This window comes from Pangasianodon hypophthalmus, chromosome 6 (assembly GCF_027358585.1).
Source record: "Pangasianodon hypophthalmus isolate fPanHyp1 chromosome 6, fPanHyp1.pri, whole genome shotgun sequence".
Taxonomy (NCBI): domain Eukaryota; kingdom Metazoa; phylum Chordata; class Actinopteri; order Siluriformes; family Pangasiidae; genus Pangasianodon; species Pangasianodon hypophthalmus.
The window spans coordinates 20,538,495-20,564,055 of NC_069715.1; the positions used below are offsets into that span (position 1 = coordinate 20,538,495).

Sequence of the window (25,561 nt, forward strand, 5' to 3'; positions counted from 1 at the left end):
CCTAGAGGCAGTTTGTAATAATCAATCCACTTAGCAGCATGTTTTAGGAAGGTTGGAGGAAACCAGAGAACCTGGAGGACACCCATGCAGTGCCTGACAGACAATAACCACAGCTCAGGATCAAACCAGGGAGCCTGGACCTGTGAGGCGGCAATGCTCCTAACGCTGCAACACCATGCCCAACCCTCAGCAAGAGTTGTAAAGGTAAATGCATCCTTTTAAATTTGAACATTTGAAGTTGCCAAAGGATGCCAGATGCCAGAAGAATCAAGTTTTCTGTAGTCATATGAACATGCCTCTGTCAGGGCATGGAATTAGACTGTGCATTAATCTCTTTTTATTCTGCCAGCTCAGTGGTCAGGGGTCATCTACCTCATAAGGACGCAAAGGTTTGCTTTAGACTGTTAACACTACAGTACAGAGAATTTAAAAAAGATAAAAATTTTAAAAACCCACAATGATTTAGTCAGGGGAGAGAAAAGTACTTTATAACATGCTGTTTCTGAGCTTCCATAACAATTCTGTAATAGTAATTCACAGTCAGCGCTGTGTCAGTGGTGTTGAGTGGCAGAAAATGTATACGTCATACACAAGCTCAGATACATCAAACGACGTCACACCCCAACATCATGCACAAAAGAAGTCTGACTACACTGTAATTGGCTAGAGCCAGCAGCTAATCAGGAAAGAGCGTGAGAGTGCAAATAAAGCAAATGGGAGGCAGAGAGTGGAACAGGAGTCAAGAGGAAAAAAACATTCCGGACTGATGAGGTTTTAGTTTTAGCAGGAAGCTAGTGAATGATAAATGATAGCCAAATAATCTTTGTTGTGGAGCTTATGGTTGAGAGGTTTTTGAGCTAGAGAACTCCTGGTGGCTGCCTAATGACTAATGGGAGGTGATGATGTGATATTGCTTTTATACAACATTTCTATAAACAAGAAATTAATATTGAGTAAATGACATTTCGAACACAATATCCCGTAATGTTGTTTATTTTTGCTCCGCTACCGGAAAGAGATCCCAAAGAAGCCACGCTCACTTTATAGTCCGTCAGCTAACTCGTTAGTTAACTCACATTGATTTGTATGTTTCCGTAAAAAAAAAAAATGGCATCCCTTTTAACTTTTCATCTTCATCTGACGAGCTGTCATATTTTAAATCAAAAATTATATTCCTGAAAACTATAGGTTGCCATGTCTGCTGATGACGTCACTAACTCTACTGTAGTAACTGTTTCGAATTAGGAAGTGGAATTTTTACGTGGCGAACACAGACGAGGGGAGTGACACGCACAGTGAAACGTCCCAGCGTGCTTATAGGAAAATGTAAGCCCTCTTGGAAAGCTGCTCAACCAATCAAATTAGTGGATTGGAACTAACTGTTGTATAAATGAACATATTACATGTATCTTGACAAACCTCTGCACATTGATCAGGCACATCACTCCCTGGCACCCTGACCCAGAGAAAAGCCAAAGTCATTCCACCATAGGGACAAGATAGAACACATACCTCACTTGGGTTGTCAGAAGAAGGATCTGTACTTTTACAGCTAATGAGTGTTCATTTTTCCTAATTTTGCACAAGAGATGGCTGGAAAGTGTTCTGCTTATTCAGAAATGAAGACTACTGAGAAATATTCCTGACATAAATATGGAGGAAAACTTATCCAACACTCATGATTTTTATTTTTTAAGAATAGCCAGCTATCAAACTCTACTAGGTTTCTGAAATTGGCTAAGGACAATATTCTTATTATAATAATACAGCACTTTTGCACTGTGTTGGACATTTGGCTCCATTGTATATGAGACTGAAACTGCCTAACTGAAATATACTATATGGCCAAAAGTTTATGGACACCTGACCATCATATGTGCATCTTCTCCAAACTGTTGCCACAAAGTAGGAAGCTCAGAGTTGTCTAGAATGTTTTTGTATGTTGTAGCATTACAATTTCCCTTCACTGGAAGTAAGAGGCTGAAACATGTTCCAGCATGACAATGCGCCTGTGCACAAAGCGAGCTCCATGAAGACATGGTTTGAGAAGGTTGGAGTGGAAGAACTCGAATGTCCTGCACAGAGCTCTGACATCAACCCCAGTGAACACCTTTGGGATGAACTGGAACACCGAGTGCACCCCAGACCTCCTCACCTGACATCAGTGCCTGATCTCACTAATGCTCGTATAGCTGAATGAACACAAGTACCCACAGCCAAAATCTAGTGGAAAGCCTTCCCAGAAGAGTGGAGATTATAATAACTGCAAAAGGAGAATAAATCTGGAACGGGATGTTCAGTAAGCACATATAGGTGTGATGGTCAGGTGTCCACAAACTTTTGGCTAGATAGTGTAACTGTCGAGCTGTACTGGTTTAATTTAAATGGTGTGAGCCTTTGCCTACCTCTCTCTTCAGTAATTTCGAGTTATAGATTTGTCACTGGGCTGGGACTTCTCTTTACTTTTTTGTGCCTTGAAATGATGGACATTTAATTGTATGAAGGGCACATGGTGAATATCTGTCACGTTTATTTCCATGCTGTCCCCAGAGACAAGGGTGTGTGTGTTTGTACAACAGCTTTGACTCAGGCTATATGTAGCGATTGTTCTTTCCTTGGTGAATGTGTACTTGTTGGGGATTAGAGAGGTCTTTTTTACTGTTATAAGCTGTATGTACTTGTCTTTTTTGTTTTCTTAGTTTAAGTTCTTGTATGGGTCTTCAGTTAGAGAGGTACAGACCTCGTAATCTACTCTGGAGCTTTCGACTGAGACTCAAATTAACACAGCATAATTTAAGCTACAGGGGCAGCAAACTAAGAAAACTTTAAGAGGAAGACATTTGTCTGACAATGGTGACAAACCCAGTAAGGCACTTACCCACTAGCTTAGACATGCCTGTGCAAGCCATTTGATTTAACAGACTGACACCAATTTAGGTTTGCTAACTAGCCAATTGGATGCCACTGGGAGTGTACTCTGAGTGCCAGTCCCAAGCCCAGATAAGATGGGAGGGTTGCATCAGGAAGGGCATCCAGCATAAAACCTGTGCCAAATCAAACATGTGGACCAATGATCCTCTGTGGAGACTCTTATCCAAAAGCCAAAAGAACAACACCAACTAGCCAATTGGATATTAAAAGCCAGTTTAGTGAGTTTAATTCTATGCTGCACTGAATCCTCTCCTGATTTTAGTTTGATGGATACATTTTCGACAGCATTCACAATTCCATTCACTGGTGAGGTTTCCAACACAGTTCTAGATAATTCTATTGGGTAGTGTTGCTGCCTCACAGCTGCAGGTTCAATCTTGAGCTTTGCTTACTGTCGGTTTCATCCCTCCTCTAAAGCATGGGTGGACTGACTATGCCAAATCTTCCCTAGGTGTGAATGACTCTGCTGTGATAGGTCTGTTATTATAATTTATATCTTATTGATTACATATTCAATTAAATTCAAATGAAAATCAATATATAGTAGATTCTTTTAAACAATGAGTGTGTCTGTGTCTTTCAGTAGTCTTGAAACCTTTAAATAAAATTTTCTCCTTTTTCAATTATGGTGGTAAGGTAACCAGAGGTTAAAATGATACATCTTTACTTGTGGTTGCGATACCTCCTTGAACATTTCCATATTTTTACTGTTACAACCTGGAAGTGAAATCACATAATTATAGGATTGACACATATGCAATTATGTGTCATGACATAAATAAAATATCCTATAATAGTGAAGTGGGATAAAAACCAGTACAGTCTGCAACATTATTTACAAATAAAAAGCAAACAGTGTGAAACTCCTAAATCAGAAGTCACAAATCAGAAGTCACATAATTAGTCAAATGAGTTTCATCTGTGTGTAATTAAAGTCATGTGATCTCAATATAAATACAACTGTTCCTAGCAGGCCCCAGAGTTTGTTATAGAACATACCTAAACAAAAAGTATCATGAAGACCGAGGACAAAGGACAAAGTCACAGAAAAGTAGCAAAGTTTGGTTACAAAAAATATCCCAGGCTCTGAACGTCCCACAGAGCACCATTAAATCCGTTATTTAAAAAATGGAAAGAATGTGGCACAACAGCGACTCCCTAGAGGAGGCTGTAAGGAGGGTCAGAGAAGCAACCAAAAGGCCAGTTCTGAAAGTACTGGAGAGATCCAGCCGGAGAAGCTGTTCACAGCTGTTCTCACTCTTCTCTATGGAAGAGTGGCAAAAAGAAAGCCATTATTGAAAAAAAGCCAAATATACTTCAAAGTTGGAGACTCAGGAAATTTGTGGGAAAAAATTCTCTCGTCCGATGAGAACAAAATTGAACATTTTGGCCTTTGGCATAAAGCTCCATGTTTGCCAGAAACCCAACACCTCTCAGCATACGGAGTACACTATCCTTACAGTGAAGCATGGTGGTGGTAGCTTTTCATCAGCAGGGACTGGGAAACCAGTTAGGTTTGATGGATGGCGCCAAATACAGTGCAATCCTAGAATGAAATTTAATACGCATCCAACAAATGTCTGCTTTTTTTGTTTAATTAACCTTTTAAGGTGCAAAAATATTTTGTACCTTTAAATGTTAAACAAAAAAGGTGAGAGAGAAACATATATTTCAGTTCAGGAAAGCCTGTAGTTTCCAGAACTATATATATAGTAGAAAATGTCAGCCTGGGGTACCCCAGGCTGCCACACACACACTTGTATGCATCTTTACCAAGGTTAATTTTTCTCATTTTATTGTCATTATCATAACTACTTATGCCAGTACCACTGCTTTGCTGAGAACAGTTCATCACCCAAATAATATCTGGTCAGTGGTAGTTTTAGTGGTAGTTTTAGTGGTAGTTTTTAAACATCATTTCTCAATCCAAGTGACAATTCAGTCCAATATGTTTCATATATCATTCAATATGTGGGATTGCCAACTCCTTCAGACTGGACCAAAATAAGAACCCTTAGAAGACAGCAATACATAAGCAGCCTTAGAATGAGAGATTAGAATGATTTTGTCAACTGATGAACAGGATATGCTTATGTAACACACAGAGGCATTTCAGAACACACACACACACAGATAACACAGAGGCATGTTGATGCAGCAGCAGCTGTATTTGGGTATAAAAGCAATGCTCCAGTGTGTGTGTGTGTGTGTGTGTGTGTGTGTGTGTGTGTGTTTCAGTGTAAAAAAAGTTTCAAATATAGTAAAGCATTATAAACAAAAACCCAATAACAAGAAAGTCAATAATCACAAACCCTGCCCACCAAAAGATCAGTGTGTATGTGTGTGTATAGATCTGTACACTCACACTGCATATCTGGTTGCACACACATTTGTATCAAAGGCAATTTGGTCTAAACAGAAATACCGTTATTTCTATCAAGTTGATTATTTATATCCATTCCCAGAGCTGGGAGTTGATCCCAAAAAGAGCTGATTACCTGATTCTAGGCATTGGGACTCAAAAGTGATTTAGAGTCAATTCCACACATTAAAAAGATTCAGCTCAAATTCAGACAGGACATAGTGCAAGAACATGTGCTATTCAACTGTTAACATTGGACAATTGCCTCTGTTCTTGGCAAATACATGAGCAGTCTGGCAGTATTTCACTGTAGAGAAAACAGGGAGGAAAAAATGGCAAATTTGTGATAAAATGATGCCAATGCTAATGCCTTGAACCTGGCCAACCACAGAAGCTGAGAAGAGTCAGGTACACGTTTAAGTATAGGTAATATTAGCATAAGTTTATTCAGGCATTAAACAAAAAAAGCTCACTGAGTTCATTGTCAAGGACACGCAGCCTAAAAGATTGTGTGGAATCAACTCCTTTAACACTTGGAATCAACTCCAATTGATTATTTAAATGTGGTTAAATTGGAATGTGTTGCAGTGATGTTTGAATGAAGCGTTGCATAGTGACTGTGTGATTGTGTTCAGGAGTGTTTATTTTATGTAATGCAATAATTAAATCCCCCTGAGTGTGAGTGTGTGTGTCTGTGTGTCTATCCATCAGCTCATTAGTGTAACAGTGTACCTGGTAGTGACTTACAATACTCTATTATTGTTGGTGTGTATTATCAGGTTTGATGACTGTCTAGCTTGACTGCTGTGTGACAAACGTATGTAACACCCTGTGTACTCCAGCTATTGTGTTTACAGTACTGCTTCTGTTCTCTACACCAGTGTCCCTGTCTTGTCTGGAGCACACGTATCGCTGTCAATCTCATAGTGTACACCACATCACTCTAAGCTGCTCTGGATAGAAGTGTTTGCTGAAAGAAAATATGTAAATGTAGACTAAATCACATCACCATCCTGAGAGACTACGTGGCTGTACAGACGCAAAAGTTCTCAATTTTATACAAATAAGTCCAGCTAGAAACACCAGGAACCTGTCAGGATCATCAGAGAATCCATCTCTATGTCAGATCATGAGTTCCTTACAGGAATCTGTTCATTTGAGTATCTGCTTCAAACACTGATGTAAAATGCCTGGCCTGCAAGGCTGGCTACATGGCTAACTAACATATAATATCTATCTATCCCAGCAGGCAGCTAATGTTAAAAACAAAATCAATGTTTCTAGGAAGTATGCAAATCTATGTTGTTTCTCAAATCTCAGCATGCGTACTTCCATAGTGCACACTTGGAAAATCAGTGAGATGTAGTGTACTATTAATACCTGGATGGTGTGCTAGGACTGAGCAGAAATGAAGTGCTGCACACCAGATACTTTTTAATGCTTGGTGGTTGCAGTCTGCTCTAAGCAGCAGAAGGGATAGAGCCAGCAGAAGCCTTTATGGTTTGAAATTTTCATAATGGCCAACAAGAATGCCATTACACCACAGATACAAATGAGGAGAAAAGAGTTGAGGTGGATTTAAAACGTGCACTTGTTCTGGCAGAAGGTGTTCTGGCACAGCTTAATAATGTGAGGTGCCACATGATGCAGTGTCATTTATGTTTAGTGAAAAGCACTAGTGTTTGAGTTGTGTTACTGCCTGATAAAAGTCCAGGTACTACATAGTGTAATAATATAGTGCATAGTGCGCGATTTGAGACAGAGCCCTGAATTGAAAAAATACCTCCACTGAAGCTAACTCGCCTGCTTGCTTGCTAGTTCCATAATACGGTTCACTAGTGAACTATGGCACAGACGCCTACTACTATTTACATGACATAATCTTTAGCTGTGCTCTTTAGGAGCAGCACACAGTCTTGCATTTGGCTGTACTCTTAATATGTAGCGCAACACAGACCGGTTAGAGCAATGAAGAGCCATGCATTCACTTCCTGTCTGTAGACAAGTGCAAGTCTGGTGTGGTTGCTGAGTGAGAGAGAGAGAGAGAGAGAGAGAGAGAGAGAGAGAGTGTATGTGTGTGTGTGTGTGTGTGTGTGTGTGTGTGTGCTCATTGAGCTTTTACAGTAACTGGTGTTAATTTCATACACATCTCATTAACACCCAAAAGAGGTGTAAACTTTTCTGAGTGAACAATATTGATGATGATGGGGATGATGATGATGGGGAAAATAAAATAAAGGCTGAATGATTTAAAATGAAAATCAAAATCAAGCTGAATGGATTAAGTCCCTGCATATATTTGCATTTGTGTGTGTATGTGTGCTTGTGTGTGTGTGTGTGTGTGTGTGTGTGTGTGTGTGTGTGTGTGTGTGTGCATGAAAGAGAGAGACTATGTGCTTCTCCTCTGTAACTCCTGAATGATTGCTGTGGAGAGAAAACAAAAACAGTATTAATGTTAAGGTTAATCATCAAGCAAACATGTTTGGACCAGCACTACACTAACAGCAAATCTGTTTATAAGTAATAAGTTCTTTTCCACATGCAACAGTTTAACATTGATCAGTGTCCTTACTAGAATGCCTGCCACTTTAAGCCCCCTAGAACACAGAGAATCCATTCTAATGAGACTTTTTAATAATGGTTCTATTTCACCCTTCCTAACCGCCAGAGGTGGTGAATGTCAACTGAATATCTTCATGTGAGGCAATGTTTAACTAGCCCACTGAACTGCCATGTTAGCAGATAAGACACCAACACTGGGGGTTGGTTTCCCTCCATCACAGCGTTTAGCAAGCCAGTGGCTAGGGCCAGTAGTGTAGGCAAGGCACTGTTCAGCTAGCCCACTACATTACCCACATTGCTAATGCAACACCAGGTCTGGAGTCGGTTTTCCACAGTTCTCCCTCTAGACCGCTGTTCCTCTGCGATTTTATCTCTAACTGCCACACTGTACTGGCCTGTGGTTATACACTATTAGTGTGTTCAAGTCTTTTTTGCCCCTACCTTAACACTTTAAGCTTGCTCTCAGTCAGCTGGTAATACACGTCTTTGGCACGGAGTGACTAACAAGCCATGCTGCAAGACTCGCAGTGGGACACCTGGGATAGGACATGGGGTGGCACTCCGCAAGTCAGGTTTACGCACGATGCCAGAGTGTTAGGCAGTGACTACATCAGATTAGTAGATCCTGAGGACAATGGCACGGGAGGTACAACTCTAGCTTCACTGTCAGCCCCAACATTCTTAGGACTCATCAGTGTCAGACCCAACAAAGGCAGACCCTACAGTACTTCAGCATACTTTCTTGTTTGGAAGAAGGACCGTGGGTTTAGTCTGATTGTAGATTTAAGAGGGCCAAACTGGTTCCTAAAAGTCTTCCCCCTTCCCATGCTAAGGCTATCAACTGTAATGCCATGCAGTGACAGGAGATCAATTCCCATTGCCTCAGAACACAGATGCCTCCAAAGACAGGCAATCCAATTCATAGTTCTACCCTTCAGCCTCTCTCTACCACCACAGGCATTCGTGATACGTAAGTTAGTGGCCCCTGATGGCTAGAGGCACCAGTATACTGCCATAAATGGATGACTGTCTCCTATGTGTCCTCACCATGGACCAAGCCACTGGGACACCTCCACACTCCTCGCCCACAGTACAGCACCCTGTCTCACAGTGAACTCAGTAAACTGCTCCCTATTTATTGCAACTGCTAGCTAACCTCGTGACTTTGTTGGAAGGTCTCGGCATGCATGCATACACACGCAAGAAGGTATCCAGGTGATATAATCTCCCCCCTGGAGGTCAATAGAACCAGCTACATGCATAACTAGTGGCATTTTCTGTTTCAGTGCTATTCAGATTTTTACAAAGGTAATATTCAGAGGAATGTGTAAAGCAAAAAATTTAGCCCAAGGGTTCCCAAACTACGAGTCATGACCCCCACGTGGGGTCGCGAGAAAAACTCACAATCTCCACTTTTGCTTCTTTCAATTTTTTAAAATTGAATATTAGAAATATCGAAGACGCATTTTGTATTCTAATATTTTGAAATGTCACTGGTAGAAATGTTACACTTTCAGAGAAGCCACATTTAAATTAACAGGGTACTTGTTATTTGAGTCTTTTTCACTATAATGACATGCTGCACTAGTGTAATTCAGCAATAAAAAGACCAGTTTCCCCATCCATCAATGTTTGCTAATCAAACTAGTGTTGTGTCTCAAATCGCACACTTGTGTACTATTACACACTGTTACTGAGTACTAACACTAACTGTTTTTCAAATTATAGCTAGTGTTTGAATTCTAAAAACCTTCCTAAATGTCATCTTCAAACTTACCGAAAGGTCTGTTTTGTCTAGTCTTCTGGATTTTGTAGATTAGTAAATACTTTTGAATGTAATGTTAGAGTTTTCGGTATGAGACACAGCCCATGACAACAATCAACAAAGGTAGACCCTACAACAATCAAGACAATCAAGACAATCAAGACAACAGCGGAAAGCTTTACGAAAGACTGAGATCATCAGTGTGTTTAACGTCTCTGTGCATGAAATCGCTAAATATTTTAGAGTTTCGCCTTGGAAACCTGATGGATAGGGATGTTTTGGCTATGATGTACCATCTGGTGAATATCACTTTTAAATGTTCTGGATGTACGTAAGATACGCAGCGAGTGTGTGAACAATGCCGCTCACGTTGCTGCTGCTTCTGCACGCGCACACAAAAAAGTAATGTGTCGAGTATAAATCAGGCTCCTATGCTTCACGTAGAGCTGTATCACCCCCACCCTGGTGGAGGATTAGTTTCCTATTACGTCAAAACACTTCCCACTAGACTGCTAAGTCAGTGCAAGCAATACTCCTTTGTTTTTAGTCACTTGTGTTACACATACACATATGTTACTAATATAATAAAATGTTCAAATGTTATAGGAGTTCTATATTATAAATCTGGATTTATTTATTTATTTATTTATTTATTTATTTTAATGGAGAGTGGTCAAGGCTTGGGGTCACAGAAAATTCATAAAGTCCATCTGGCGTTGTTTGAGAACCCTTGAGTTAGCCAAACAAGTGTATAGAGTGTGCTGATTATTTTAGGTACAGCACTAACTCATTCTAACTGCTAACCAGACCATTGGCCAATGACCTTTCTGTGTGATGCAGTAGCTGTTTGCACAGACCACACGTTATTAAGGATTCTCTGTGATCTTTACTCCTGGAATTAATTCATAGTGACACAGACACTACTACCATCACATGCTGCCATTTAGGATACTATCAATATTAACACAGAGCTACGTTAATTCTAACACACATTTATATTTGCGCTTTTACCTCCAATGATTTCATCCTTGACTTTCTGCAGCTCTTTCCTCACTTCCTCCAGCAGTTCCTACAACACACACACACAAACATAAATTACATTTTCAGCAGTTTAAAAGATGGTACTGCTCCCTAGCCATGTGTAGCTGTGTAAAATCTGGGTCTGACACTGAATGCTGGCTGTAAACCTGTTGTCCTGTACTGTACTGTGCTACATCACAGTACACAATGTTAGTTGGTTTACCCGTGAGAGCCCTAAATAGGTGACTGAGTGTGCACTACCGAAGCCCCTATTCCAGTAGCGCACACTCTCTGGAACTGGAAGTGTTCCCTATATACATATGCTGTTTGTGACCAAAGCTTAAAGTACTTTCCCTTTAAGATACATGTATTTTTTTAATCAAGATTTTCTTTTTATTTCAATAAAAACATAAAAGCAGCCAATAAAAGCAGCAATAATACAACATGAATTGTAGTGCATGAGCCATCAGCAGTCAACGGTGATGTCAAATCCAACAGGCAGCAACAACTACAACAATATCTGACACATCCTTTAAAAAAAAAAAAAATCAGTTGACATAACGAATCAGTGAGCTAAGACTTATTAACTAAAGTTTGTGATTTAAACAGGATTGTTTAGCACACAAACACAAACATAGCTAGTTACATTCTACAGAACTAACTAGCTATCTAACTTCTAAATTACCCTAGGAAATTAGCTAACAATTAGTTAACGCTTGACAACAGACGCATACGGTCGTGTCAGTTAGTCAGACTTTTAAAAACCTTTGCACGGATACTTAACGCATGAAAAGTCTCACCACAACACAATGTACTTATAAACAATCAACAATCTGACCTGTTTGACTCTCTCTAGTTCAGACTCATCTCCACTCTCAGCGTCATTTGATGAGCCAGGTGCTTTCAGCCTGATGGATAGAGAGAGGACGTAATGAAGGAAAAAAGCAGTCATGATGAGAATGCAGAAGAGAATGCAGAGATGGGAAAGGAAAGCTAGGAAAGGAAGGGAAAATTATACTGTGTACACACAATATTTGAAAATTAAAAAAAAAAAAAAAATCACCAATAAATGCTTTGAAGAAACAGCAGAGGAGCTTTGCTTCAGATAAACCCATCTAAAAGCAAACAGAATAATTCATGCAAAAGATCCTATTTACTGATCCAAAGTAATGTGATTTGCACATTTATCCATTTATTCATTCACTTCATGTTTTTCTGATTTTATTCTCTGTAATTGTGACTGCAGATTATTATTGGTTGAGTAATACTTCCTTTCAGCAAATTAAACAAGCCTCTGATTTGGACTGTTACCGAGTCTTATGCTAATATAGATTCTGATTGATATTCTCCAATGGTGATTCCAATTCAGATTATAATTCAGGTTTGACCTCTGATTTGACTCATTTTGACTCTGACTTTGTCTCAGATCATAGCTCATAATGTACTTCTTGTGAGCACACTGTCCTTTTCTTTCTGTAAGAACAGGTCTAATAACTGCTCACAATCAGCTAATAAAGTCTGTTCTGTTTCTGCGTGATTAAATAAGCTGTTTATGTTTTTATATCAGATCAGCGACTCTGAAATGGGTTTTTCTGATGACTGCATCATCATAATAAATGGAGTAATTCCAGATGGCACATCAGGGAACATCAGAAAATTGAAATGAACACCAAGGAGCACCCAGCAAACACAGCTGACCACCGATGAACACTGTAACCCAGTGCGACCTGAAACTACAGCAAATAAAAGAAGTATATAAATGTTAGTCATAAATACACTGTGCAGGCAAAAGGAGATCCCAAAGATCTAGTTAGTCAGCGAGGAGAAGCTCATACAGCAACATTTAAACACCAGGCGGATGATATACTGTAGCAAAGCTGGAAAGGGGGCCAACAGTGTCTATGTGTGTGTGTGTGTGTGTGTGTGTGTGTGTGTGTAGGTTTAAATTTAAAGGTTTAAAGGGTGTTAGTGTACCTGGGTGTCAGAGCAGTGAAGGCGGGTGAATCCAGACCTCGGGTAACAGAGTTATTCCTGTATGAAACACAAACTGTGTATATATATATCCACATATATACCCACACTCTGATTGGACAAGATTAAACAATAATCAGGTGGCGGGACGGGGAGGTTGTTAAGTTGTGTGTCTTTGTTTTTTTGTGTGTGAGTGAAAGGGTGTACCACTCTAAACACTCCACCGTAATGTGCTCATTAACCCTAAATATATTGGCACATCTCTGCTCCGGTGAGCCACTGATATTCCTCTGTGCCCTACTGAGAGACCATTTAGTAATAAAACATTACAGCAGAAATGCATGCTGGGGAATTCTGCCTCACCTGGGGATGGTTGCAGACTTCTCCCACGGCCTCCTTAACGTGTCTGATAATACAAAATACACAGTGAAGCCATGAGCAAGAGAAAGCTGGGGGGTAACAAAGTTTAGCTTATTGCATATAAAACACACACACACACACACACACACACACACACACACACACACAAACACTGACTGATCTTACCGCTTTGGCCTTGAGACTCAGAATCATCCTGCAAAAGCAGTAAAGAGAGATCAATAACTTCTTTGCTGAAACATTACTGCAGTCTTCACACTCATCTTAAACTTACTGCTGTAAACTGTTACAGAGTGATTCAGTGGTTTTAAATCTGCCTGCCTGTGTTTAAAATTCTGACAAAAAAAAAAGATCTCACACATGTACACTCAGCCACCTCTCATCTTATCAACCACCTTCATAACCACTTACAAGCTAGTGTTAACTACAGTCATTAATTACAGCTGTACAGACACACACACACAAACACCCACACACACTCACGTTACTGGGCTCTTCTGTCTTTGGGGCCGGAGGAGCTTTCTCGCCTTTATCCGCTGCTTTCCTCCTGAAAAACACACACACGTTTTATTTTGTTTAATGTAATTAATACTTTGCTGAATGGAATAACTGAGTAAAAATAGCTGTCAAACATCTGAGATTAAAGGTATCCAGACTGTTTCAAACTAGAAATAGAAATATATTCTACTATATTATTATATATAATATATAACTGCTAACTGTTCCCTTTAACACATAGTATACACATAGTGTGTGTGTGTCGTGTACCGTCGTGCAAGTATAGCACTCATCTCTCCCATCAGGTCTCCACCTCCTCCACTCGGCCCAGACCCACTACTGCGGCTCAAGTCAGGTTTAGCAGGAGCAGGAGCAGGAGCAGGAGCAGAAGGAGCTGCAGTACCACCTTCATCCTGCTGAGGGCGATTTACACATACACACACACACACACGCACACACACGCACGCACATACACACACAGGCACACAGGCACGCACATACACACGCACTCTTCAGTACAATACAGAGAGAATACTAAACAGAAACACACCCACTGTAAGAGAGTAAAATAACCACAGTACATCTTATCATATTTATTAGAAAAAATTATAATTTCTTACATACCTTGGCGACTTTGCGTAGTTTTGCTCCTGCAAGAGCAGCGGCAAGTCCTCCTCCTCCTCCTCCTCCACCTCCCCCACCTGAGGCAGAGGGAAGGGGTGGTGCTGGAGGTGGAGGTGCACCTCCACCAGAAGGTGGTGGTCCTGGTGGTGGTGGGGGTCCGCCTCCACCAGACGGAGGGGGGCCGGGTGGAGGAGGTGGAGCAGGGGGAGCTGGTGGGCCACCGGGGGCAAGAGGAGGAGCAGGAGGAGCCATCACTGTGAAATAAACACAATAAATATAATAGAGAGAAAGGGAACAGTATACCTGTCCTCTCATCCTTCCTACTGTGTCACTGTGTATAGTGACTAAGGCCCTGTTCACACTAAGTATTAACATCCATCTCAGGTGATCTGATCACAAATGGACAGTTGAGATGTACAGGTATTTACAACTGGTATTTTGTGTGTGTGTGTTTGTGTGTGTCCACTGACCATCGTGTTATCATATTTTAGTGCCAAATCTGCCTGATATAAGCAGCCCAAAAAACGTCATTACAGCCCAGAATTCAAAGAAAGTGTTAACTTATAAGTTAGATGGCTTTTCCAAAATAAATGGTCATAGACACAGATTATAGACACGCAAACCATCAAAAGTAGACAGCAGCAATTTTTTTTGCAGCTTTTGCATATCTAATCCTAATCACTCGCTGTGTACTTTTAACAACCACACAAATGTACAATAGAGAAACAAAAGCGAACTGCAGATATAAATTTAGTTACTGCCAGCGGAGTGAGAGAGTGTGGTTAAGAGCTTTAATGAGATTCTTGAAGTACATTAACATCCCTGCAGTAACTCTAAACATTAACGTCCCACTCTGCCCTGAGCTCATAGGCTGGACCGCAGAGAGCAGAGAACTACATAGAGCTCATCGCCTTCATCATAAATTCATCTGGGCTTTTTATTTCAGTTTTCCTATAGCCAGCTATTCTACTTTTAAATGACTAGTTAATCATTATCTGATTACCTTATTAGAGTATCAGAATAGCAAAAACACCATGATGAATATGTACAAAACGAATGGAAAAGTAATGGAGAAATAAGAACACTAAGCTGTCAGCAGTACGCTGTCAGCACTACGCTAACATCACACTACCTATTTATTTGATTAAAGACGATAATTTGGCAATCGAATTGTTGAAATACTATTTGCGCACTACGTACAAAAAAAGAACGCTAAATATTATGATCAAAATGCATGTGCCAGTATCGGGGGGTATTAATAAGAATATAGGCTGAGGAGGGACTGAAAGACTCAGGAGGCCTGGAACATGTGTGTTAAGGCAACTGACAATTGAAGTGGAGCTTGAACCAGAACTAAGTGAACAAACCCAATACGATGGAAATTAAATGTTAAATTTACACTGACCTGAAGCAGCCTGTCGCTCTCTCTCCTGTCTTTCTCTCTCCTGCCTTTCTCTTTCCTGTCTTTCTCTCTCCTGTTGCTCCAGTCTCTGTTGTTCCAATCTGCATAGGAAATAACATATATTACAATACAGCACACACACGTACATGCGTACACACACACGTGACATAATGTTCAGGAATTCAGACACAGCAGACAGTCAGAGTGACTCCTGCATAATTTTCAGTCTGCAATTGAAATTGACATGATTGGGATTTTTTTCCCCATTTTATTTACATAATATGGGTAACAATGTGAGTGCAAAAACATTTTTATTGTGACACAAAGGTTAAATAAACAAAAAGCAGACATATGTTTTTTACATAAGTATTCACTCCTCTTGGGTCAATACTTGGAAAAACTATTGGCTGCAGTTACAGCTGCAAGTCTTCTGGGATTTGTCTGCATCAGCTCTGCACACGTAGATCCTGATATTTCTACCCATTCTTCTTGGCTCAAGCTCTGCAATGCTGGATGCTGAATGTGGCTGAACAGCAATTTTCAAGTCTTGCCACAGATCCTCATTTGGATTCAGGGCTGGGCTTTGACTGGAGCATTCTAACATACAGATTCTTGGATTTGAACAACTCCAGTATTTGTCAGTGTGTTTAAGGCTGTTGTCCTGTTGGAAGGTGAAGCTCTGCCCCAGTCTCAACTCTCTTACAGACTGGAACATGCTTTCTTCTAGGGTTGCCCTGTATTTTGCACCATCTATATTGCCCTCAACCCTGACCAGTTTTCCAGTCTCTGTTTATGAAAAGCATCCCCACAACATGATGGTACCACCACCATGCTTCACACTGGGGATAATGTTCTCAGTGTGATGAGTGTTGGGTTTCTGTCAAACGTAGGCCAAAAAGTTACTCTAACTCAGAAGTATATGTTTTTTTTTTTCTTTTTTCAATAAAGCTATGGACAATCATCCATAAAGCCCAGCTTTGTGGAGTGTCCAAGTTACAGTTGTCTATAAAGAGCCTCCTCTAGGCAGAGTCAAGGCTGTGGAATATTCTTTCCATTTTTTAATAAAAGATTTAATGGTGCTCTTTGGGATGTTCCAAGTTTGGGACTTTTCCATACCTTTGTCCTGAACTTGTTTTCATAGCTTCTTGATCTTCATGATTCTGTTTGTCTAATTAATTTCTCTAGTTTAGGGGGTTTCACAGCAGTGTGTGAGTGTGAGTTCTTATACAATCACAAATTTCACATTTTTCATTTGTAAATAATTTTGCTATCTATACTGATTGAATTTCCCACTTCACTATTATGGGCTACTTTGCACAGATTTGTGACATATAATGCCAATTAAGGCATTTCATAGCATTTCATCGCAGGTCCTGCATTTCATATCATAAAAGCGGTCAGAGAAAGGTTGGTCAGTAATGTTGTGCTAAACGATTTTTTTTTCTGTTTGGTAAGAGACAAATAACAAATCTTCAAGAGAAAATATTTAGTCCATGTAAAAACTGAACCTAATCTAATGTAATCTAATTTAATAAGTTTAATCATTACTGATTTTGCATGAACTGGGCATGCTCACTTCACTTACACTCTGAATGGTCAAACATAATCGTTCACTTTGTGCTAACTGACTCCCTCACTAAAACAAACAAAAAACAAACAAACAAATAAAACTATTCAAGTGTTACTAAGGCATGCATGAGGAATGTTCAAAATCTAAGGAACTGTATGGTATTTTTATTTGTTATTATATTGTTCTATATTATCTGGGGGGAAAAATTTGGTATCATTGTTCATCAAGTTCATAGTGGTGAATATTTATGAAGGCTGTCTCATTATAATTAATATAACTGATCTCAGTATGTAGGCTACCTTCTTTGCTGCTCCAGCTCCTCTTGGGTTGGTCCATTTGACACCAGACGGGGACCTGGAGAATATCCTACAGAAACAACCACAGTTTCATCATCAGGTGTGCCATGAAATATATAAAAAACACTTTCAAGTTTGTGATAAAAGTATATTGTCTCTTCATGTTTTTATTTTGCATAAGAAAGCCACACCCTCTATGACAGACATATTCAAACTTTTTTCCCACATCATGAGCCCCACCTCCTTGTTATTTGAGAACTCGCACAAGAACCACGTTCATGCCTTAGCAGCAATAGTTTATGCTTATACCCCAAATATGAATGTTTAATTACAATGATGTGGCAATAAAAAGTCAAGTAGATGAGGTTTACTCATTCGTTCAATAGCTTTGCTACATCAAACCTCTGAAAACAAGTGAATAAGTATAGTGTATGTTCTGGTTATATCTGTGAAATTACAGAAATGACAGAACCACTCAAGTTACAAGCACAGTAACTTCTGTTATTTCATTTATTGCATACCTCTTGGCCAATAAGAAATAAGACAATATTGGGTAAGAATTATGCTAAAATCTCTATAAAATTCAATATTATTTTGCAGTCTATGGCCATAATCAATATTTCAGCTTCCAGCTGTATTGTAGCTGCATGCAACCTCATGGCAGTTCAAATTCTGCCACTGAACACAAGTGAAATTTTTACTGGATTTACCAATCTTATTTCATATCAATCATATCAAATATGGTGATAATGCATATTTATAATAATCAATAATCTGATGGTCTGCTACATTAACAGTAATGCCTTTGTCCATTAGCTGTGGCTGCATCGCAAATACCATACAACTGTAAGCATAGCCTATTATTCTGACATATTACTAGTATGCTATTTATGGGTACTTGCGAAGCGACCAAAAAAAAAAAAAAAAAACCTGTTTGTGTTTTACCTCCATCAGCACTGAGCACTTCCAGTGCATGCATCATGCCATTGGCGAAGAGTGCGGCATCCTCTTTACTGCCGAAGTTTAGACCCCAAACTTGCCGTGCATCTCGCCACTGATGGAAATTGGCCGTGGCCTGATTGTATTTCAGCCCTTTCACGATCGGACAGTTCATCACCACCTGGAGACGGCAAGATGAATATAAGGCACAATCCAAACAATGTTTTTACATTCATTAGAGAATCAGCAGCTAGAGAGAGACACAGCAGTAGACAACCAGCAGATGGCACCACTATAGCTGAGAGGCAAGAGAAGAGACTGACAATGAGACGAGAGCTGCATCTGTAATGTGCTGACTATTCACTTCTCTGTTTGCTCTGTTTTACAGCTCTGCATTCCAGACAGAGAGACAGTAAGACAGAGCAAGAGTGAGAAACAGACAGACAGACAGACAGATAGATAGATAGACAGATAGATAGATAGATAGATAGATAGATAGATAGATAGATAGAGAGTGAATGAGAGAGAGAGAGAATGTTTTGTTGATTCCTAACCAAAAGCAGTGCAGCCTAGCTGAGCAGGAAGAATAAATTAAAAAACAAGTTAGAACCTGTTAGACAGAGGGAGAGAGAGAAAGACAGGCAGAGAGATGAGGGTGGTTAAGGGACTGTGGAGAAGAAGAAGATGGAGGGAATTCCCTAAGAGGCACAGGAAGTGGAGTGAGTGATTACAGGAAACAGAATCCACTTTAGAACAGATAGATGCGGATCTCTGGGGAAATGAGAGAGAGAGAGAGAGAGAGAGAGAGAGAGAGAGATTACGATGGCAAGAACAGAGAGACAGAAGTGGGGGAAGCTCAGAACCTTACTGATCTTCTCTACAGTATTAGGAGACCTACACAGGTCTGACCTGGTTACAGTCAACACTGGAGATTAGTGTTCAAACCTTCAGCTCTGTGTGTGTGTGTGTGTGTGTGTGTGTGTGTGTGTGTGTGTGTGTGTGTGTGTGTGTGAGAGAGAGAGACACTATGTGTGTAGGTTTTTAGCCCTTTGTGATAGGAATGTGGGTAGGTGTTTAACCCATAATGATATGAATACATGACAATCTTTAGATTCTGAGGACATCGGGCTGGTCCACACAGAAAAAGAGTGTCTTCACAAAAAAATGAAGCCTTTTTTAAAATAAAAGAGCCAAAAGAATGCCTTTTGGTTATGACACTTACAGTTACGGTACTACTATTTACCTAAAATAAATAGTATCTCACAGAGAAACTAAAAGAAACCTGGGTGTGTGTTTGTGGGAGATGCTACGGTTATTTCGAACACAGCCACACTCAGGGCTGTCTCCGTGTGTACACTTTTTTACATCATGATATTAAGACAAAACTGTTCTTAAAGGTATACTCAAGCATTTTAATCTAACCTCCATATACCACATTGTAGCATAAATGCAATTACCTTAGACAAAAATATAAATGACTCCCTGTGCTGAGGAAGGAATGCAAAACCATTTTTTTTTTTTTTTTTAACTCAAAACTCCCTAAGGGCACTTGTGTACTTGTTATCCATCAATAAAGTGCAGGATAAAACTATAGCCATTAACAATAAAAGTAAAAGAATGAGACAGACATGAGAGAATGTGATGCCAAAGCTGTTTTTGTGCATTTAAAAAAAAAAAAAAAAAAAAAAAACATAACGACTATTTCTTGCCTCTGAAAATATATTCCCATCTCTGATAGCACAAATTACACAGATTTACAGCTTAATATAAAAAAAAAGATGCATTTGACTGTACAATCCATTTCTACGACCCGTTTCATCTAAATCTCTATTATCAGGATTACAACTGCACAATTTAGATGGTTATAAGTGAAATTTAGTAGACTGTTTTTTTTTTTTGGTTTTTTTTTTACCTGTGGTATTTGTACACATACAACAGATGAGCTGGATAGAGATTTTGTTTAAAAATGTTAAAACGTTAGAGTATTTCTTTAATGGCGTTACTAGCAAAAGCTTGCCTTAACACCAGATTCATCACTGTGCCAGTGTTTGATTAAATAAAACTCTACTCTGCCCTGAACTGAGGATGAAAGTGTGTAATGATGTCCAGATTAATTAAATCCACTGTCGTTGCCAGCAAACATACACAGGGATTAGGGATTGGGAGGGAAAAAAAAACCTCTTTACTGAATTGTTCATCCATCTCTGTAGACAGAATGGAGCTAGAGAGATCCTACAGTGACAGTTGTGTATCAGCTAAGAGTTAGCAAGTGGTTTATTTTCTGTTATTTTTGCACATAGATGAATATCTCAAACATCATCTCAGGTATTGTGTATCCACACTACAGCAGCAATGAGCATGGCATGCTATGTTAGTTTACAAACTAGCTAACTATGAATGGCTCTCCACTAGCTCTTACAGGCATGGAGGCTCAGTAATCACACAGTTATTTAACTTCTGTAAATAATATAGCCTAATTACTGAAGTTATATCCACAATTAAAGTAAGAAATTCTGCTAATTATGAATAATAATCAAAACATGCTGCAATAGTTAGACAGGGTTTTTTTGGCCAGTTCTCCCAGAACACTGACTCCAAAAGAAAGTGACTTGTAAGAGTAAAGCGACTCCATCCAACCGACACGAAATATACAGTACTGTGCAAAAATCTTAGCCATCCTAGTTTTTTTAGTACAAATTTTGTTCTAGATGTTTATTTTATGACTTCTGCATTATTTTAGAGTTCTATAATATTACATTTGCAACAAAACATTTTTATAGAAAAACGTATAGACTGTATAGATTCTTGTCAGTAAAGAAAGCAATGTATTACATAATAGGCCACTTTCCAGACAAAAAAAAAAAAACATAATGAAAGCTGCTGGGTTTTACACTGTATGAAAAATAAGAAGCAAGTGTGACAGTCAAAGTCTCCAGAAGAACTGTTTCCTTATAAAACTGCACAAACTGTACCTGAGACTACTGATGCATTTGTAAAAAGCAAAGGGTGGTCACACCAAATATTAATTTTGTTTAGTTTATTATTGTTTACTGCTCTTTATAGTATTTTTTAGGTAGAAATTGTTTATTTTTTGTAGGCATCTTTGCTTCACAGCATTTCTTTGCATGTGCCTAAGACTTTTGCACAGGACTGTATGTATACACTAAGAAAAACTATTTAAACTCTAATAGCGCTACTCACTCTATGCAGGAGTTGTTTGCTTTAAACTTTATCACCTCGCCCATGGCAAACATTAGTGAGCGATATGGGCAAAATGTATCTTGGTAAAGCTTAAAATGATCACAGTATGTGTACATACATATCATTTAATGGTCTGAAGTGATGTCTCTTCATATAACAAAATCAAAATGAATGTCACATTTAGTGTAGTGTACTTTAAATCCAACTGCTTGTTGAATATGCAGGAAATGTATAAAAAACACAAAACGAATGAATATTAAGTTTGCCATCGAGCAAACCACCCCATCACTGAATGATCACAACTTCATTAGTGGTCATAATGGTCTGCAACGCAGAGAGGGGGATCATGGGTAAACGTAATCACGGTCCTTCCACGAGCTAACCACACGCTGTGCGTATCTTCGGTTCTGTGCGTCAGGCGAACGCTGATTGGTTGGCTGGGAGGCATCTCTGATTGTTTATACGGAAAAGGCTTGACGAAACGTGACATCTCTTCAACTGGTTTAATCAAATTCGGATTAATATTGTTTAATTCAGTGTAACACTGTTCAAAAGACACCAAATGTGTAAACGAGGAAATGCTAAACACTAAAGTTTAAACAATACATTTTTTGTTGTATCCAGTACTTTCAGTCTTCTATAGACGAGCTCACATGCCGAAACTGCTTTGTGAAAGTGTAATCTGTTAAAAACTTTAAAACAGCTTGCGACTGAAATGGATGATAAACGCTGTTTAAAAACCTCAGCTCAGACTGGTGTCTTTAATAAAAATTTCTCCTCCATGATAAAACTCTCATACTGAACACAGGCCAATTTTTCCCCCTTGCGTTTCATGTTTGCTTCACACATGAAGACATGATCACATTACTTTATAAACTATCTGTTTACGAAAAACTACAATCATGATATTGTGTTAGTATAAATCTATTATATGAAGTGCGAGGCTTTATAACAGCTGTACTACTTTATAATGGCCAGTTTACTCCTGAAGGATCGCACTTCTTATTTCTTCAAACAGACTCCAGATAAACACAGTGTAGGAGATGTAAAGCTGATGTAAACCACAGCAACTCAATAAAAATAAAGTCTAAAGCATCCGTCAATCAGCGATTGATAGAACTGTGGATTTGAACAGTAGTTAAATTGAAGTGTTTTCATACAAAAGCCGCTTATACTGCTAAATACGGACGAGTTATAACACTTCAGAAATGCTTTCAGTGAGAATTCACTTGGTTTATAATTAATCACGAGGTTTCTTTTTTTCCCCAGCACTATACAAAACAAAATTGTGCCTGTGTTATCTTCTATTTATAATTCCCACAGTGAAACGTGGTATTCGCATTGTTTACACGTTTAGATTGTTTACATTTATATGTAGATCATGTGACAGCGCCTCCTAGAGGACATGCTCACGCTCACTTACATGCACGTTTGAATACTTCACCCGGTGCGAGTGTCAGCACACGACGTCCTGATGTGCACGCAGAAGCATAAATCAGCCATAACTGATCATTTGCATTAGTAAACATGAATGTTATGTCTGTAAGATCTGAGAGTGACACACACACACACACAGTGTACCTGCTGGTCAGGCTGCATCTTCCTCCCCACTACCCTGAAGCTGTTGGTGGTGGGGTTGTGGTAGATCTGGACACGACTGAAGGTCTGAGGGCCGGTGCCAGCCGCCACCCAGCGCTTCCCAGCTTCATCGTACACCATCACCGTGGCCCTCGCGTTACATACACTCAGCTCACTGCGAGACAGACAGGCAGAGAGATACAGAAAGGAATAAAGTGAGACAAAGAGAGAGTCGATTAAAATGATAACAATATTTAAATCACTACTCACAGCCATCTGATCTTAGAGAAGTCTAGTCTTTTAGTGTATTTAAATCTTCTCTCAAAACTTATTTCTTTGGATAGCTTTTACTTGAAGAATTATTATTATTACTATCATTGTTATTATTATTTTGAATTGTATTTTATTAATAACTGTTTATGTAACATGCTTATGTACTTTGTTTTATGCTATGAACTTCTGTTTGTATTTTCTTTTCCTGTGTAAAGCACCTCAAGAGGCCTTACTTATCATGATGATAAAGTGAGTTTCTGCTACAATCACATACAGCCTACAAACGCAATAAAATGCCTCACATAAAACATTGGCATTGGAGTTCCTAGAGAACGAATGGTACGGCTGAATTCTAAGCTCTCAAAGAGTAATTCATGTAACTGAATATAATTAAAGTTATCTGTATTAAGCAACATTTATTAGATAAACTAAGTTTACTCTAGGCTCTATAGAATTTGTTTGATTCCTGTCGTTTAGTGATATAACATGATTCTAAGCTAAGAGAGCTAACACAAACATGGCAAAAGCATAATGCTTTGCAGACTGCAGACTGCATACCACATGCGTTCATGCGTTCAACACACACTTCAGACAGGCCGTGGATTGAAGCTGAACAATACAGCCGGCCATGTCACCCTGTCAAGTCGGTCAGAAACGTTAGGCTCAAAACTAGCAATGTTTGCTATTTTCATACCTATTCTAACTATTCACGTGTAGCTGGTGCATGATGGATGTTTACTACAACTGAATTGTTCAAAAAGTGAAGCAACTGTATTGTATTTTCATTTATCATTATATTGTCCTATGGTCTCTGGGGGGGGACAATCAGCATCATATCAGCCACTGAAGACCCATAACAGTCACCCACTAACGTCTGGAGCACATCATGGGCTGATAAATGAGTATACAGTATCATTTTCCCCATTCATTACTTAATTCATCTTCAGCAACAGCTTTAGGGATCCGGAGCCTGTTCGGGGAACTCTGGGCATAAGGCGGGACTACATCCTGGATGCGACGCCAGCCCAGGGGTATCAAACCTGGCATCGTTTTTCCAAAAGCATCCCAACCACAATGAAACAAGAAAAAAGATGAAAAGGAAATGGCATATCGGGATTATACACTGGGTGCCTGACCCATCACCTTTACATCATTTCTGCTTTTTTTTTGCTTGTTTTGACAACATGAACATAAAACACACTTTCCGGCATATGCCAACATCGCTTGGATAGTATACAAAGCGGTCACACACGAAAGGAAAATATTCCTTCATTCATCTTCGGTTTCATCCTGGTCAGGATCGCGGTGGATCCCGGAGATTATCCTGGGAACGCTGGGTGCGAGGCAGGAACACACCCTTGATGGGACACAAGCCCATCTTAGAGCGCACACACTTTCACACACTCATTCACACCTAGGGGCAATTTAGAGTAGATAGTCAACCTATTGGCATATTTTAGGTAGGTGGGAGGAAACCGGAGAACCTGAAGGAAACCCACACAGACACGGGGAGAACAGTCAGAACTATGCACAGGCAGTAACCCGAGCCAGGATCTAGTCAGTACCCTGGAGCTACGGGACGTCAACTCTACCCACTGTGCCACCATGCTGCCCTCTATGGGAATTTTTAGCTTTATAAAATTCATATCCATATTGATGGCACACCAAGCAGCATGGCTTACTTTGCTCTGGTGGAGGATGTTTTGCATTGTGTCTTTCAGGATCCCTATTATAAAAAAAGAACACAGCTTGGTGATCACCTTAGTCTCCAAATCATCATCTCTGCCTCAGAAACATTTCTTTTCTTTGCATTTTCAAACTATCAGTGCCATGCAGGCACACAGTGGCTAGAAACAATGGGTATTTATTAAGTTTCTTTATTAACACACACACACACACACACACACACACACACACAATGAATCCCAGTTTTATTCCGAGTGCTCCAAATATAGACTTTATACCCAAGAACAAATTTATAATTTGACAAATAAGAGTCCTAGTGATTAAAGAGTTAACAGGAAGTGCAGTGTGTGGAGTGTTTGGAGAAATTACTGTATAAGGACACAGACACACACATACACTTCACTGCCTCATTCCTTCTATCTCCCAGTCACAGAATAGTTTTATCACTCAATCTTCCACTTCCTGTGACATCATTTTGTGGCCACTACCCACTTCCTGTTGCCAG

The 25,561-nt window shown here is 39.5% G+C and overlaps 1 protein-coding gene across 3 annotated transcripts in view; it reads right to left on the bottom strand.

The window, feature by feature from the left end:
* Positions 1-5,070: 5,070 nt before the first annotated feature.
* vaspb (vasodilator stimulated phosphoprotein b) overlaps positions 5,071-25,561 on the bottom strand; it is a 30,899-nt gene continuing 10,408 nt past the window's right edge. Inside the window, exons 2-14 of one of the 3 annotated variants that reach the window (XM_026913362.3) lie at positions 23,101-23,272; positions 18,325-18,499; positions 17,383-17,449; positions 15,517-15,614; positions 14,112-14,365; positions 13,758-13,900; positions 13,473-13,536; positions 13,158-13,185; positions 12,975-13,017; positions 12,615-12,671; positions 11,479-11,548; positions 10,632-10,689; positions 5,071-7,717 (exon numbers count right to left, since the gene is read on the bottom strand). In XM_026913362.3, coding sequence (XP_026769163.2) covers positions 7,683-7,717; positions 10,632-10,689; positions 11,479-11,548; positions 12,615-12,671; positions 12,975-13,017; positions 13,158-13,185; positions 13,473-13,536; positions 13,758-13,900; positions 14,112-14,365; positions 15,517-15,614; positions 17,383-17,449; positions 18,325-18,499; positions 23,101-23,272 — 1,264 coding nt within the window. In that variant the 3' untranslated portion in view covers positions 5,071-7,682. Of the gene's footprint in view, positions 7,718-10,631; positions 10,690-11,478; positions 11,549-12,614; positions 12,672-12,974; positions 13,018-13,157; positions 13,186-13,472; positions 13,537-13,757; positions 13,904-14,111; positions 14,366-15,516; positions 15,615-17,382; positions 17,450-18,324; positions 18,500-23,100; positions 23,273-25,561 lie in introns of all 3 variants that reach the window. The other 2 variants (XM_026913361.3, XM_026913363.3) reach the window with 2 other exon arrangements.